This window comes from Molothrus ater, assembly GCF_012460135.2.
Source record: "Molothrus ater isolate BHLD 08-10-18 breed brown headed cowbird chromosome Z unlocalized genomic scaffold, BPBGC_Mater_1.1 matZ_random_MA35, whole genome shotgun sequence".
Lineage (NCBI taxonomy): Eukaryota > Metazoa > Chordata > Aves > Passeriformes > Icteridae > Molothrus > Molothrus ater.
This window is the reverse complement of record NW_023416471.2, coordinates 814,056-831,917: the sequence shown is the minus strand read 5'-3', so window position 1 is coordinate 831,917 and position 17,862 is coordinate 814,056. Positions and strand designations below refer to the sequence as shown.

Sequence of the window (17,862 nt, the reverse complement as noted above, 5' to 3'; positions counted from 1 at the left end):
ATTTCAGAATTTTCTACAATAAATCATGAAAATTTTCAAACTAATAGGATATGGTTACAGAACACCATCCATTGTCCTACATGTAAACAATATCTTGACATTCTGAATAGCTTTAGATCTTCACTGGTACTTCCAAAACATTTACTGTTTCTTTTTTTCCCTGCTTTTCCCTCACCCCCCATTACAATAAGCAATCTTCAAAATATTGTATGAGTCAATGGATGATGTACCGTGTTGGGAGTTTCAGATACCTTCAGATATAGATGGCAAGAATTATTAGTGCTAGAGATTTTTCCCCGCAATAGTTAATACCAGGCCACTGAAAATATGATATATGCAAAACAAGTCTTGAATAGCAACATGAAGTACCAAATAAATTATTTTAAATTGAATCGGTTGCAATTATTATATTTTTTTAATTTACCTACCACCAAATTAAGCAATGCTGGTTTTAAAGTCTTAAAGGACAACTAAACCAAAGCATAATTCTCTTTCATTAGGAAGTACACTAAGTCTTTTTTGCTGTGGTAACATTTGCAATTCCTATAAAGAAACCAAATGTTTATGAAAGCGTGTAACACATTCAGTGGAAAAACATGCACTTGGTCTTTTCCCCCCAAACATTCTTGGCACGTAATTTTAAAAAGTGTAAGGTATTGCTTGAAACATAATCCGTAACAAGGGATTAGATGTCCTTAAAGACAGTTGTTGCTTGGAATGCATAAAATGTTTAATGAAGTAAAGTTTAAAAACCTGTTGCCATGAGCCAAAAATACTGGATGTGAAAGCCAGTGATTTAGGGGAGACAGGGGAAGAAGTGATTTGTTCCCCTGATCTGCGTCTTCGACGCCCAGTACCCACACCACTGGTGTAATGCAGCCAGGTACCAATACACTCTGGGCTAGACACACTCAGGGGGCTCTCTTCCTGGAAGTGAGAAAGGGGGCAAAAAACAGCAAAGCATGCAAAGTTAGATTCAACAGAGCCAAATGAACAGAAAAGAAAAAAAACCCAATCTGCTTGCACCCTTTTACATACTACCTTTAAAACTACCAAACAGCGAAGAGCGAAGAGTAATAATGCTATATTAGAAAGTTATCAGTTTCACTCTTGTATCTTCATAACTATATCCTTTACTACAACACTTCAATCAAATTTCTAGTAGACTAATATTAGATATGAGAGAAAACATTTGTTATCAATAATTGATTCATAATTTTAAGAATTTTTCATATGTTGGAAGCAGAACTTCTGTTACCCTTGACATACTGTTTAATAATTTTTCCCCTCCTAAGTACATTAAACTTTCCTATTTATTACTTAATAGTTTCCATTTCTAGTCTATAAGCTTATCTGAATGCTTAAATTTAAATTTAAGAATTTCTTTTGAGACTTTACAGCTGACTTACTGATAGTAGCACCAAATTGACTGGTAGTAGTTTTCCAAACTTAAAAATGTCCTAAAAGTTATCTGATGCTGGACACCTTATCAGGACTTCAAGGGAGTGTCAGGCTAAGCACCCCCCCCCCCATATCTACATCATTACCTATCATTAGCAATAACATTCTTTTTAATACAGTTTGCTTCCCAATGTCAATGAGTTTTACATTCCTGTTTTACCACTATAACTCAGCTTTTTTCTTTTCATGACTCAGTCACAGTTGCATTCCTTCTGTAAATATTGCTGACTATAATCCAGATTAAAATTTACATATAATCTCACACTTGACAGTGTCCTTTCAAATTAACGGACATAGGTGAAAACAGAATTGTCTTACAGGAGGAAAAAAAAAGGGGGGAGAGGGGGCAGGGGAAAAGAAAAAAAAGGAAAAAAAAAAGAAAAAAGTTCAAGGCAGTTGCAGTTTAAGTTGCAGTGACTTTTTAAAATTGATCCAAAATACTGTTTAGTTTAAATATTCCAAATACTAGTTTTGCAGATTTCAGTAGGCCAGATGGAACTTTCTATATTACTTATAAGAAGTATAAGGTCTACACTGTATGTTTTCTCTAAATTGGCTATTTCCTTCCAGGAAATAAGCAAGCTCTGAATGCTGAAACACATCCCATTTTAACATATATTATCTGCACAGTCAGAATCTGGCAGTTTGTGCTTCTGATATCTTGCGAAAGTTAACTTCCATATAGTTTATGAAAATGGTTGAAAGTCTGAAGCTATAGACTTTTAAGCTGTGCATAAGTGAACTCATAGCTAGGAGGGGAGTTTGCATGATCATTGCAAAAAACAGCTTTTAAAAATCAAAAATATTGATGTTGTGAGCATTTGTTTATGAAAAAACTTGGTAATAGAAAATGTAAGACATTAACATTTATTATGTCTGTTAATTTATGGAAGCCATGTAAAGTTATACAGATATCCTTACAGAAGGGAATCATGCAACTTTTTCTCTCCATACTGTCAATAACCAAGTGATTTCCAAATCTGTAATACTTTTACTGCATACAGACAATTCATTCCCACCACAAACATGAAAGAAAAAGCTTTTGGTATGAATCTTCATTTCTGATGGTTTTAAGCAACTGAAAATGAGGCAATAAGATGCTGTTAGTCTGCTTCTAGCATTAATATCACAGAAGTGCTTCTATGTACCATCTGAATTTCCACTCAACCATCCCAATGGTATCAGTGATACAGCTGTGCATACACCCCACCTCTGTGACATTAAGCCATATCTGTGAAGCACACCTAGATGTCATGGCTTACAACACAGCAAACTATATTGTTCAAGATGTTACCTACAGAATTCATGAACAAATGCCAGTCACTTAAAAAGAAAGCTTCCACTTTATCTTTCTTACCTTCAAAAGCTTGACAAGTGGAGTCACTTTCACTCCACATGACAGCAAATACAGCAGAAGAGGTCTCATGTTCTGCACCTCCCCATCCACCCTAATACCTCTGCTGCCTTTCAGCACAATCACCCTGAAAGTTTGCTCAATTCCCAGTAGTAGCTCTCTTGTAAGGATGAATAGAAAAGCAACGTTTGTTAGTTTGTAGATGTAGGTTTAGACTGAAAGACTCTTCATTTCAAATATCAACTTTTCTAAAATAGCTTAAAAAAAAAGGAAGTAAGTCTTATCACAATAATAATTAAAAAAAGCATCCCTTCAGAGGAATTATTGCCATGGAGGATTTCCCACTGAGTAAGGGCAAACCTTCTGTGAGATGTATCATGCTGGTTCTGTATAATCAAAAGCAGAATGACATTTGGTTTTGTTTTTTTAAAAGCAAGCAAAAGTTAGTATCTTTGACAGAAATTATCTGGAACACAAACACTTACTTCAACAGAACCAATCTTCCTGGATCTTGGAAGGGGTGACTTTCTGTGTATGTGAATTGGGTCTGATACCATTGGCTTGAACATCACTACTGATCGATCCGTTTCATCTCGTTTAGGAGCATGTACTTCCTCATCACTATCATTTCTATGAGATGTTTTCTTTGAGCCTTCATTCTACAGAAAATACATAATTCATTCTTAATTTTTATGCACACCTTCAAACATGTAGACACAAGTGGCTATTAAATAAATGTGCCACATAAAGGTAAAACAGGCTGATTTTAAAAATACAAGATGTAAATCACATATTTTGCTTTGCTCACATTCCTTTCTCAAAAAGCAGTTATAACTCCACTTACCTGACCATGTATCTTGGAAAATATCAATCCTTCCTCAACAATATGTATTCATAAACATGCCATACTACTTTATTAAATATATCTTCCAGTTCCCAGAATATTATTCATGTGACACTCTGATGTTGATATCACTTAGAATATTTTGTATTTATAGTAAAAATTCTGGCAAAACTTTAGAACATTCAAATTGTCTGTGTCCTTCACCTCAGTGCCCATTCAAAATAGAAAATATTGGGACTACTTATATTTACTGCATGTTTTTCTACCAAAAGAAAAACCCACACTTGTATTTTTTACATAACAATTTTAAAGTGTTTATTTTAGGTATGTCCATATCCAAAAAAATCTAAGTTTTGCTTTGTAGAAAAGCATAATTATTACCTCTCTGGAGGCAGGTCTGTATCCATATCCAGATGGTAAATTTTTATCTTCTTCACAGCCTTTCGCTCCTGGACTGAAATGCAGCTCTACATGAAAACGTTCTTCTGAAGAAAGTTCCTGAAGTAAAATAATAGGCTTATACTTTAACAAATAGCTCAGCACTACTAATTTCTGAAGATATTTATCCATTTTTAAATACCTTGTTTGGATCCTCATAGAGCATGATAACAATCTGTGTCATGTAATTGAGTTCATTGACCACATTTAAGTAATCCATAGCTCGTTTCCATTGTTCATCTTTTGATTCCTTATTGAGAAAAAAAATCAACAAGTAAAACTCAGCTATTTTCTTTAAAAATGATTTTTTTTAAAAGTGATGATTTCACTTTTCCCCCATTTACACAGATTTTCATAGCAGAAGTGCAAAGCTCATCATAGTTAAGGAAAATGCAGAGGTAAAACGAAAAAAACTAATTATGAACCTCCATGAGTGACTTAAAATTGCTGATCAAATGACTGAAAAGTGAAGAGCAAACTTTTCATGCTATTTCAGTGTGTCTTTCATGCTTTTTCGCTAATTATGATATGTAGACAGAGGCACTGTTTTCAATTCTTCTGATGAGAACTGCTAATATTGCAATAAATTCATTTCAGCTAATATATTGTGAAAAATGTTTTTAGATATTACACTAACAGAGATATCAGCCAAACAGAGTAAACAAAGCTTTCTAGTATATAGAAGAGGTGCAACCGTCACATCACAAACTACTTAGATGAACAGTCACCTTTTTCATGCTGTAGCAAAGAAACCATTTAGTAACCCCACCTTAAGAGTTCATCAGACTTAAAATTGGAGTGCACCTGTTGTAGCATGTCACAGAGATTTATAAGTGCTTTTGCCATCACTGAGTTTAGTCATCCATTACCAGAAGCAAGTATGTCAATATGACAATTTGAAAAGCAGTGTATAAGTCAAAAGGTATCTTACAAGCAGATGTGGTGCTGTATGTATCTACTCCAAGAGCTTAGTTTAAGTAATTTCTGAATCTGGAAACCTTGTCTTTTTCAGTGTCAAAGACTATCAGATGGAGATAATGCACCACCTTTGTAGTATTCTATAACAGTACAGGAAAGTAAGAAAATTCACTGTACACGAGAAACTTTGTACTCTATGAGCAGTCTTGAAATTAGGTAGGGATGTTTTGACAATATGTCAATGGACAAAAATAGTAAGCCAGTGCAAAAGTAAATTCAAGAGAACCCTTAATCATAACTTGAGAATAAAAGTTGAAAGAATTATTGGTGACAACAGAAGACAAAAAAGAAGTATCTGGCCTTTCCACATCTATTTGTGATTCTAACACCTACAGCCAACGGAACACAGCATTACATTGATGGAAATTAACATGCTAATTAATGTGCAATTTGCAGTATGTTTCTGCATAAGTAATAGAAAATAAAGTGTTTGAAAACATGTGATAAATTTCAAAGACACTTAATGTTTCAAAACAGTCAGAGGAAGATTCAGGTTCCTCTCAAAATATCAGGGCTTCAACAGAGAAACTTACATCACATAAGGCACCATAACGAAGGGTGGATAACAGAGAGTGGACGTGACTCTCACTGGTGAAATACAGCCGGGTACGAACATGGCGTTCTGGGGACATAACACCCCTGGAGTAGCTTAAAAAGAAGAAAATGTTATTAGACTATGATAAGATGTGCCCTTATTTTTAAAATAGCTGTTAAAAAAAATTATATTTTCTAATTTCCGTGAGCTAAGAAGATTCTTCAAATTTGAAACCTACAGAATAGCTCTAATTTTTATGGTAATTAATGTAACCATGTAAAGAAGTAACTGGCTTACAGAGGGTGAAGCTTATTTACAGTGTCATCATCTTGAGTTCTCTGAAGGTCAGAACGAATTTTCCTGACTAGAGGAGTGCAGTAACCTTTGGCAATCTCCAATTTCTCAGCTTTTGAAATACCATATTCCTGTGTAAAAACAAACTGACTTTTAAAATTCAGTTAAAGATTAATATGCCTTCTAATTCAAAGCTTCTATATTAAAGCAAATTAGTCATCTATTAGTTTGCTCTGGCTACAAACCATTTAACATTTTTACTACTTATGATTAGTGATGTAGCTTCAACTAACAAGCAATTTGCCTTTTTGCTGTTTGACTTGATATAGACAAAAAGTTTTCCTTCATTTGTTAAATCAAAGAAGTGGATTTACCTTCTGGTATGATAAAGCTCTTCTTCTTAACCATAATATCTATGGAAGCATTCTGCCTTCTTGTCACCATCTCCATCTCCTATCCTGTCCCCAAAATGTTGTGTTTTCTAATTTCTTTTTTTTTTTCCTTTCTTTTTAACAGTCACTAAAGAGATATATTTCGTATGTCTACCTTAGTTCGGAGTAAACCACCCCAGAGACTTCCATTCATGTCAAATAATCACAGAAATTATATTTATGTACAACTCAGAAATTACTGGTGATATTAAATGTTGTAATATCATCAATATTTAAAAGTATGTTCATCCAGGAGCTTCATACTCTGTGCTGCCCATGGTATGAAAGTTAGAATGGATCTTCTTCTTACCCTAGAGAGTAACACAAGCACTGTTCCTTTGCATTATGTAGGCTATAAAGTTTTCTTTGTTTTTCTTCCTTCAGTATGTGTCCTCATTTTTACCTGCTCTTCTCTAATTTTCTATTCAAAATTTCAGCTTAATAGACCTACACACAACAATGCATTCTAAGCATCACTACTATTTTTGTCTTTCATGTCAAGGAGTTTGAGAGATGGGGGAGGAAGAACTTCCTTCAAATGCTGCATACAATATGGGTAAGCACCTCTTACAACACTGTTCTGTAACTGCAGGGACACTTGGGGAAAGCTTTAGTCTGTTCTGTCCTGCTATCACAAATCAATTTCATGACTTGCCACCTCCAAGATTTTAGAGCTAAACAAAGTTTAACAGCTTACAGAGCATGTAAGTTTAACATGTCTATTTCTGGCCTGAAAGTCTATGAAATTTAATGCGTACATTCACATCATGGACTCTTACAATTATGAAAAAGCAGAAAGATCTTTTTAAATTAAAATTGTTTGAAATTAGTTAAATTGCATAGATTAGGATTAACATCGTCATTTGGAAAGAGCCCAAAAATTAAATTTCCATAAATTGTAGAAATGAAATTAAAAGCAACTTAAGAAAACATAGTTATTCACAAAGGCAACTGTTAAATCTATGATGAATGGTGAAGATGAACCCTTTTAATTTAATACACTGCTGTAAGGAAGGAGGCATGTTCACACCCTAAATTTCTAGAAAAATTCATCCTGAACACAGATTAATTATGAATCAAATTTTTCCAAAAAATCCCAGTCAGCTTGCTGCTGAAAAATACGAGATAATGTTAAAGGCTTCTATTATTGCAAAATGTGGGAGTTTCAAAAGAAAATACAAAGTAGACATTTTCACGAAAATTTAAAAAAGCATTTATTCTACACTTTCTTCTATTTAATAACTGAAAATGCTTACCTGAGGAATCACAATGTCAGCTAAAGCCTTTGAAAGTCTATATAATTCCATTGTGTTTTCTAATTTTAAGGATCCATTGTGTTGTACATCATATTTTATACAGTCATAAATATCAGGAATTTTGCTAATATCGTATCTTCCATTTTTTGTTTTGAAGTCTTTTTCCAGCTTGGCCCACCTGCGCAGCATCAGTTCTAGAGTTTCACTGTGGTACAGCTGAATATCTGGAAGATGTATATCTTTTATAAGTAATTAAGGCCATCCAAGTAACAAAAGGACATTTTAATTACATAGTAGTAACAACTGAATTACAGAGGGATCAAAATAAGTTACTATTAAGAAGAAGGGACAGCAGGGCATAAAATAAATTTTAGTGCTGAAAGCATCACAATTACATAGCTCCACTATGATAGTAAAACACATTGCTGCAGAAATGCACCACTGGCCCTTAAATATAAGATGTACCTATATAAATTAGCTTTAGTACCATCAATTTTTCTTATTACTTTTGTGGAATGCTGAGTTTCAAATAACTAAGACAAGAATTTCTGCAAACATTGGAATTTCTGAACACCAAAGAGCCCTTACCTGCAATACAACCACATGTTCCTCATGCTTTTTATTTCAAAACTAAGCATATGAAATCAGACAGTGAAAAAACTTAATCATTGGTTGACTGATGTTCTGCTAAAAGTAAGTTTAGTGTAGAAGTTACATTACAATTCTCCTTCATGTATGTTAACTAGAGAAACTAAATACAAGCACAAAAATGTTTCAGTACCTGCAGACTTTGGGTCTTCCATTCTCTGCCTGATCTGAGAAGTCAAACTCTGTATCAAATAATAGACCTTGTCACATGTCTTTACAGGATTTTTAATAACCTGCATTGATTTTATCAGTGAGATGCTTCCAGATGGAGTGAGCTGCAATTTGAGATAAACATAAAATTAAATGAACAGACTAGATTTGATGGTGAGATAAGATGAAACATGTCAAAGATACCAAATACTGGAGAAAAAGAACTCAAGCAATGAGTTCATAGCAACTCAATGTTGCTATGAACATTTTTAATAATTTATCAACTATCTATTACCTTTGAGGCATTAAGAAGATTCACCAAAACATGGTACCATTTACTAGAGATTCAAAGGTTATAAGAAATTCATAGAGCAAGTAATTCTATGCAGTAAATGTGAGTAACTGCAAGAACTTGTAAAACCATTTCTTTTATTCCACGACAGGAAAATTGGGAAGATGTTTAAAACTTCGTATATACTTAGCAAGCTTCCATATCTTCCTTTCAAGTAACTTCTGTATTCAAAAGCTTACAAAAGTAAATTCTGTTAGAAATGTTGTCATTAAGCTACATGCCTCACAAAATATTTTTTTGCTCTATAGGAACCAGATTCACAATACTAACTGGTAACTTAAAAAAAAGTTTGGCTGTTCCTGTCATAGGTTTTTGTTTCTACAGGACTGCAGGACACAAACACAAAAAGAAAGCCTTTAAATGCACATATAGCTACAACATATGAGATATTCTTCAGAACTGAATGACTTATAGAAATGGTAAAAGCTACAAACTATCACCAATGAGGTGAGTGTCACTAAAACAATATAATCAATGTACATGTGAGGCTTAGCCTCATTTATTCAGAAAAGTCTGAAGAATTCAAAGTGACCAATGACATGAAACAGTAATTTATACACAAAACACACACTTATCTGAACTTTCCTCAATTTCCTGAAATGGATAGAGTAATTTGGATGTGGAAAACTTCTGCTCTCTACCTAACACTAAGCAGTTCCTATCTCCCTATTATGAAGTAAATAAAAAAATTGATTACTTATACATAATAGGGAGGAATGCACAGGAATAAACCCCAGACAATTTTCCCAAATCACAAGTAAATTAAAAAACCTCCACAAATAAATGAACGCCCCCCAAGTTTTTATTGCCTTATAATCCCAAAAGTTAGTAACTCAGTGACAGAAAAGGCACTCTATTAGTTCTAGCCAATTTTAAACCTTTTATCTATGTAACAGACACCAATAAATCCTTGCATTTTCCAATTACTGTTGAATCCACTGCTAGGAGTGGTTTGCATGATACTTTATGTATTTAAATGAATCCACAGGGTATATACATGCAGGGTATATTATTCTTAATTAATTTGCTCTCAGTAATTTTTCAAAAATAGCAGTTTAAACTTAAACCTCATTTGAGGACTTGTATTTAGTTGTTATATGAGATAGAGTATAGAGACAAGCAATTGAAAGATAAAGAAGTTCTTTACTATAACAAACAATACATTTAAAACCAGAAACAATGACATGGTCTGTACTAAGGCAACATAAACTATATTACTACGTGCTAATTTAGCATGTTAATGAGATATTTCATTTCACTGAAAGTATTCTACTGGTTTTCAGTATCTTAATATTCTAAGTAAAAAAAAAGACCTTGCCATGGATCAGTGATTGAAACAACTGCAGCAGTGTTACACCACACACTGTCAAAGTAATGATTAGAAAAAACACAAACAATATAATGTCATTCCTTCAATAATTAAAATATTTTAATGGAACAGTGAAAAAGGTTTACAAGCGAGATCCCTGTTCATTTCTACTTCAAAGTTTGTAGCTATTCTGATTACCAAAATTGCAGGATGAAATATCTACAGCCACAATTAGTACAGCCACCTTTGCACTTCAAACTATTTGCAAGCATGCAAAACATTTTGCAAAACAGATACATAAAATCACTGCCTAGTACTTTTGCACAGGGATTTTCATAGTTATTTTATTTAATGGGAAACTAATAGTACACTAACCTTATCATAGTCATCAGCAGTAAATTCTCTGTCTCTCTGGAGAATTTCATGGAGCCTTGCTTTAACACGATGTTGACAGCTGCTTAAAGAATCACTGTCACTGTCCAACAGACCATTCATATTAGCACTTTTTACCATCTGGACAAGAATAGGAGTCAGCTCTCCTTCTAAAGCCAGTAATCCCTGAAACAAACAATACCATTATTCAGGCAAATAGATGAAGATGAAAAAATAAATATCTTTGAAAGAATGCCCAAAACAAATTTAAATTCAAGATGGTCTCACTTGGCTGTAGGTTAGATAAACAAGGGCACAATGCCTATACTTACAGAGAAATGGGTCCCTATATACTGCTAGTCTGCATGATTGATACAGATGGTGCAACAGTGATGGTGACATGCCACAGACAATGTTCCCCAACACCAGCTCTTCGGGTCTTGGATTGTAGGGAGTGCAGGTGCCCTCTCCCTGACGCTGGAAACAAGAGCTGCCTGACTAGTGGGTGACATCCTTTGCTCAAGGACTTGTGTTACCAGAGAGGAGCTACGGGAAGGGTTTGCAAACCAAATAGTATCTGGCAGGATAAACAGCAGATAGGTAGGGTCTTACAGAGACGCTACAGAGGCAAAACCCCAAGCCATGTGAGTCACAGGACAATCAAAGGCCTTGAACAAGGGGGGAATGGAGAATTCCAAAATGAAGAAGGCTGGAAACTTTTGTGACTTTTCTGGCAATGGAAGGGCTCTGGAATAAAGAAGGGAAATGGTGTGGTGTCTCTTCAAGCCTGCTGACCAAGGGAAAGCAGGTCAGATGGTTGAAATATTTCTGTACAAACATATGCAGCATAGAAACAAATAGAAGACAAGCTCTACAAGTCTTCAGACTTCCTTTTAAGTTAATTCACATTAGAGAGATACTGTAGAATAGTGACATGAATGGACTTTTGCTGTAACTCTAGGACCTTTTGGAAGCTTTTAGATATCACAGTATCATGGTAGGCCTCTATTACAGATCCCCCAATTTAAAAGGGGAAATGGATGAAACCTTCTTAAGACAAGTGGAGAAAGCCACCTAATTGCAGGCCTTTTTTCCAAGAATACTCTCAGCCCTGGTACCTCTATGGCAATATTGCAGGGGACAAGCAAGCAAGATTTCTAGAAAACGCCTAGGAAAATTCTTTCACAGAGGTCACTGATGAGCTATTAAGCACAGGCATTGCCCTGGACCTGATACTCACAAGTGTCAGGAACGTAAAGGTAGATGGCAGTCTTGGTAATTGAAATCTGATGTTATAACAGATCCATGGAGAAATAAAGAAGACAAATACTTGCATTAGAGCCCAGGATTTCAAGTGAGCAGACAGTTCACTTGTGAGAGCAGCTTGTTCACAGAATCTTACGGAGAAGAAGACCAAAGTGCCTCAGACAGGGCTTTTTAATTAAAAACTGTCTTCATCTGCTCAAAGAACTTCAAATATTTGGCACATTATTTGACACTATTTCACACTCTTTGAAAATACCTTTTTCTAATAAACTGTACATCTCTCCCAGACTTCAAAAGAAAACACAAACCTGAGAATATCAGAATTTTAGAAATGAAAATACCACTTCACATTGTACCTTTGCAAAAGCTGCTGCAGTCATCTGAACTCGTCCCTCATCAGAAGCATAGATTTTGAGATCATGTCGGTAAGTGCTATGTAATCTAAGTAATCCACATCCAGGAAATCCAGCATAATCTCCTACCAAATAAACATTTTGCTCAAACTCTCATCTTGCACTTGATTATCTTCAAAAGTGATTTACGACACTCAATTGATTTTTTTTGAAAATTATTATGATAATTTTCTTTTTACCTTGTCCACCTGGATACATACACCTGAAAGCTCTTCCAAGCTCCTCTGCTTGAACCCTGCCTGCAGGGGTCAACTCTCCTCCCCATTTTAGAACCAGAAGCAGGGATGGCTCATTTCTTCTATTATCTAATTTTACACAGGGAGAAAAGCTTAGTATTTAAGTATATTGTTAATTTTTTTTTTCCTAATTAACAAAAAGTTTTTGGTCTATGAGAAGCTTCATCAAAGGACCTCTTCAACATTATGAATCTTTAATAGTATTCTAACATTAAGGACATATTGACCTGGTGAACTAAATGGGCACTTGAAATAGAGACAACTGAAATAATAAAACTATAAAGAGAATATATGTGAAAAATATTTATCATGAATCTGAAGCAAAAAGTAAATCAAGACAGAAAAATTAAAACAAATTGGATGCTAAATACCCTACAATTTGTAAATGTTTTAAAGATAGTAATTGTTGAGTGAGATTTTCTTATACTGGCTCAAAAACCATTTTGGTGAATCACTGAAGTTTCTTTTCATGTTATTCTTCTGCTGCACAAGAGCAGGGTTAGAAGAGAAGTTTACTACAGAGTTTTAGGTGCACAATTCAGCAGATTAAAATACTGTGAATATCTGCTAACTATACATTCTTTCAAAACAGAATATTCCCTCTTTTTCACATCAAGACATGTTATATCAGTAGTCCATGACTATTTATATACACATAATATTAAGTGGTTAGCTACAAAAGTAATACAATACCTTCCTCTTCACTGGAAGTCTTAGGGCAGCCATGAGGAAGATATGTTAACTGAACTTTGCGATTTATGCCTGAAAAATGCCCATACCTTAAGCAGGAACAGGGAAAAATGAGGAGAGAAGAGGAAGAGAAACATTTTAATTATCTTCCTCCAAAACTGCCAAAATCCTATAAGAGGATATAATAATTCTCTGTTGGTCAATGATTTGTGCATTTGACCAACATTTATTGAAGCAGTCCTTAGAATAAACATTAATTCAACAAGCATAGAATTAGCAGAAGTAACAACTATGCTGTAATGAAACATCTTAAAATACTATTTAATTCTACCTTTTACAACACTGAACATAAAACTGGAACCCCCCTCCTCCCCCCCTGCCAACAACAAGCAGTATTGGACATGGCACAAGTAATTTATCTATTCAGATCCAAAACTACAGTGGCTATCAGTATCTAGAAACTGGTCTCACAGTGTAGATGGCTACTGGTTTTATAGTCCCATTAAGTTCTCAAGCAAAATTCAGTATTTAAAACAATTATTATAAATTTCAATAATTATTGTCTGTTCCCTGATATTTTTTAAATTAAAAATTCCTATTACCATTTCCACAGTCTAATATGCCAGATCTTTAATAAACCTTGAAGCCTTTTGTTTCTGTTGTTTTCTTTACTTTGTTGGGGTTTTAAAGGTTTTTTTTTTGTTGTTACTAAGTATTTCAGACTTAGTATACAAAGACTTATTTATCTTCAATCCTCGGAGTTTGCTGTAAATAGACAAGTAAGCATGGTGACAGTTCTTACTGGCTTTATCAGATGTCATTATGACATACTACAAGAAGCAGACCCTGCTTACAAGTATTTTCAGTTTAAAAACAGGCAAGACAAAATCAACATCAACAAAAGTAACCTTGTCTTTTTGAATGTATACTGAGACGCTAGATACAGCAATAAGGTAAATGAAAAAGTCAAGAAGAAAAAAACCAGAGTGATGAAAAAACATGTTTGAAAAACATGACATCCCTTCTCTTCAAAAACATTGTGCTTGAATTATTATATTATTATGTGTTTGATAACACTGCAATCCACACAGTAACTGGTAGAACAAGTCAAAACAGCAGATATAACTTCATTGCTATGAAGCCTGAAAATTAGATACTTACATTTCTAACACAGTCTTTAGCTGTTCAAGTTTTGCTTTACTTTCTTCAATTTCAGAATCATTGTTTTGCCCAAGTTCTACAAGGAGCTGCCTTGCTATATCAAGTACTTCCTAAAGGAAGGAAACATAAGATTTAATTAAATAAATAGATTCTACTTACAAAATATTACAGTAAAAAAATAAAGAAACTTGCCTGCAACTGTTTTGGTTTTTTCAGTTTCAGTTTTCCAGATTTATATCCATCACATTTTTCAAAGAGATCAAAAAATCTTTAAGATAAAGAAAAATAACTTAAAAATTCCATTAATAAAATAAATTACTACTACTTGAACAAGAGATTCTTGAAGAGATCTAAAATTAGTACCTTTACAGTATTTGAAAATTAGGTTAAAACTTGTAGTACAGAGGTCTAACCCAAAACCCAATGGGTTATTCAAATCCCATCTTCCCAGAAAGTTTTCAATGTATTAGGGAAACAAGAGCACCAAAAGTGACTTAGTCAAAAGCTGATTCATTGACTTGCTAAGTATTAAAAAAAAAAAAAGATTATATTCTATATATTTGAATGATATATTATTTGAATATGCAGCTATATCAATACCAATCTTCAAGAATGATCCTGAACAGAAGTAGGGACCAAAACCAGCAAATGAGCAGTCCTACTCTTCTTCAGCATGCCCTGAATGCAAGAATCTAGTCCCAAAAGAAATAATTCCTTTTTACTGAAACTCCACCTAGTTCCAGGTCAATTATGTAAGTTGTCTTATGAATGCCACATAAAGATGCTATCTACCAGAAATTTAGAGTCATTAAACTTTGCCAAAAATTACTAGAAAAAGTAATATCACATCGCATATCAAAATAGTTATGATAAAAAGCAGAAGGCAGAAACCATAGTCTAATGCAGAACCAGAAATATTCTCTGCTGCATTATTTTTAATAAAATAATGCAGCAGAGAATATTTAATAAAGACATTTATAGACACAAATGCATTTTCCATAAAATCAAACAGGACACAAGGCACAGCATGTGTTGAAGGAAATCTGCACAAGTAAGTTGACAGTCCTGTCAGAAAGAGAGGTGCATACTTGCAATTATTTGTAGTATCTAAAACTGTTAGATTTAGAGGATAACAAAAACAAAAAACAACTTGCAATTGTGCAATTCCTGGTCAATTCACTGCTTCCTTAGCCCCAAAATCCTATACTCTAAAATATGGGAAATAACTTTTACCAAGATTCTCTTTACCTCTGATGTTTTACTTCCATTTTCATTTTTTGCTTTGGTGTTCGATCCCCATGGCGTATTACAGCTATAACACATCTAAGCTCCATCCTGAAATTTCAAGGGTTGTATTTCACAAGTCTGTACACAAGGGTCTTTTATTTAATATTAAACCAACTACAATCAAGACAATTGAAAAAGTTGTAGTCATTTGACATTAACTACAGAAGTGATGGAAATATATGCAAAAATATAAGGTTAACTGAAAATGATGTCAGGTATAAAATATAAAAACTGATTTTAAGACTTTAGTAACTATAGAATATCTATTTGAAGTAGTTTTTAAAACAAAAATTTTGAGGATCATTAAATGAGAGAGCACATTTATTAGAAGCACATATTAAATTGGTGCTGGAACAATGATTAGCAGTGGAAGCTATGTATAAAAGACACTAAACTATAAAATCTGCTGTTCTGTACTCAGCTTGACTAAGGGTGAGAAACTCTGACTGCTGATATAGCAATTGTGATTCCTTCCTTGTTTTCAGCACACAAAACAAGCACTCACAGACCAACGTGGGCACACCTTGCAAAGAGAAAAAAATATTCACACAAAAGTTACATAGGGAGTTTGCACAATTTAGGTGTAGGTACTATTTTCTTACATTGTTCCAGAGGTGGTTGGCACAATAGGAATGTCTTCAGCTTCCAAAGGAATTGACCATGGTATTTGAAATTGGGGAGCAAGTTCTCTCATTATGATATTTCTAAAATAGGAAGTTAAAAATAATAAAAAAAACCAAGTAAGTTTAAAGCACAGCTTATACAACACATACAAACTCCAAACAGATTTTATATATGCATTTTTATTCATGTAGTTTTAGAATACTAGCAGCCATGAATGTATAACTGTACATATTTTTCTTTTAATTGCATAACAAACACCACTTAATAATTTTGAGCTATTACAACTGCTACAGGAGCATTAGACTACTGGCCCTGTATTTGTAACAAACTTCAGCATTTGAGCTCCAGTTCCTAAAAGTTCCTCGAATAGGAATTACTCTTGTCCATTTATATATGCAGACAATTGGCTTTGCTGCCTAACTAAAAGTGCCTAATAATCACCAAACCATTCTCATCAAAGAGTTAACTGCTATTTTCTACCAGTAGTTTCTGTGACAAAACTGGAAAAATAGGTACAGTCTCTCATTGTAACTATAAAATGACAATGCAGTCTCCACCTCAAGAAGGATGGTACATATAATGTTCTGTTTCATAAATGTTTCATCAAGCTACACTGAACTTCAGACTAATAGCTACGTAAGAAGCAGTAACACAGACGGGAAAAAAAAGTCCATCTTAAAGTAGAATAAGCCAAAATGTAATTGCTAAAAACCTTCAAAAAACTTGCAAATTCCTTAACATAACAAAATTGCAGACCATTAGATCATGCAAAATTCATGCCGTATCTCATCAGTGCAATCTTACTATAAAGCCAGTCACAATGTGCTTAGCCTACTTTAAAGACAACATTTCCTTGGCATAGAGTTCCATATCAAATTCTATATGATCCCTCATTATACTTTTTTTTGCCTTCAGTGGGAGAGACAAGATGGTATGATAGAAGACGCCATGATTCTATTTTAGTTTGGTTTTACAAGTATGAAATCCACAAACATACAAGTACACACCAGCTTCAGATTAAGGACAATGTACAGCAATTTGGACGCATTAAATACCAGCAGTCACAACCATCCAGCAGCACTTCACTAGTTGAAAAGATCTCAGCTACCTTTAAGAACTTAATCTTGATTTCAAAATACTTATTCAGTTAGTTGTAAGCACTTTTAAAAACTCAGGTGTTTGGAATAATTTTAGGAATAAGGAATTTAGTTAATATTTTTTAATTGACTTAGGATTCTCTTTAAGGATTTTTTAATTGTTTAAGTTAGTGACTTTTAATGTGATATTTAATTTTAAATAAATAATTCATAATTAATAGTAATGAGAAATAATATTAATAGTAATAAGAAATAATTCATAGTAATAAGTAAACAAAAATAATAAGAAATTTGACAGTACATAAACTACAATAATATGCAGGAGGTTAATAAGCAAATCTGAAATAAATCAGGAAACTCTTACCCCAGTATTTTAGCACAATCATCATAGTATTTCATGGAGTTTTTCACAAAACTGAAGCCATTCACATCACAGACATAGGACTGTCCATTAGCACGTAGCAAATCAAAACCACAAACTGTTTGCTGTTTTAAAGAATAAAAGTTCAAGTGATTTAGGATTGCTTATTCTACACAAATTTTATATTTTAACCAGGTATTCATCTGAAAACATGACCAAAACATGTCGTCACACTTTACACTTACTACCTTATGTGAGTTCCATGTTAGGTTCACCCACATCATGCAAACATCTTCCTGTTTTTA

At 33.8% G+C, this 17,862-nt stretch overlaps 1 protein-coding gene across 1 annotated transcript in view; it reads right to left on the bottom strand.

Annotated features, from left to right (window-relative positions):
* PPIP5K2 (diphosphoinositol pentakisphosphate kinase 2) overlaps nucleotides 1–17,862 on the bottom strand; it is a 47,671-nt gene that overhangs the window by 11,832 nt on the left and 17,977 nt on the right. The window contains exons 9-25 of the mRNA XM_054518200.1: nucleotides 17,561–17,682; nucleotides 16,078–16,179; nucleotides 15,437–15,523; nucleotides 14,381–14,456; nucleotides 14,189–14,298; nucleotides 13,031–13,116; nucleotides 12,281–12,406; nucleotides 12,045–12,166; nucleotides 10,426–10,608; nucleotides 8,373–8,514; nucleotides 7,592–7,815; nucleotides 5,908–6,035; nucleotides 5,609–5,723; nucleotides 4,240–4,347; nucleotides 4,041–4,157; nucleotides 3,301–3,474; nucleotides 754–927 (exon numbers count right to left, since the gene is read on the bottom strand). Of these exons, the coding sequence (XP_054374175.1) occupies nucleotides 754–927; nucleotides 3,301–3,474; nucleotides 4,041–4,157; nucleotides 4,240–4,347; nucleotides 5,609–5,723; nucleotides 5,908–6,035; nucleotides 7,592–7,815; nucleotides 8,373–8,514; nucleotides 10,426–10,608; nucleotides 12,045–12,166; nucleotides 12,281–12,406; nucleotides 13,031–13,116; nucleotides 14,189–14,298; nucleotides 14,381–14,456; nucleotides 15,437–15,523; nucleotides 16,078–16,179; nucleotides 17,561–17,682 (2,196 nt within the window). The remainder of the gene's footprint in view (nucleotides 1–753; nucleotides 928–3,300; nucleotides 3,475–4,040; nucleotides 4,158–4,239; nucleotides 4,348–5,608; nucleotides 5,724–5,907; nucleotides 6,036–7,591; nucleotides 7,816–8,372; nucleotides 8,515–10,425; nucleotides 10,609–12,044; nucleotides 12,167–12,280; nucleotides 12,407–13,030; nucleotides 13,117–14,188; nucleotides 14,299–14,380; nucleotides 14,457–15,436; nucleotides 15,524–16,077; nucleotides 16,180–17,560; nucleotides 17,683–17,862) is intronic.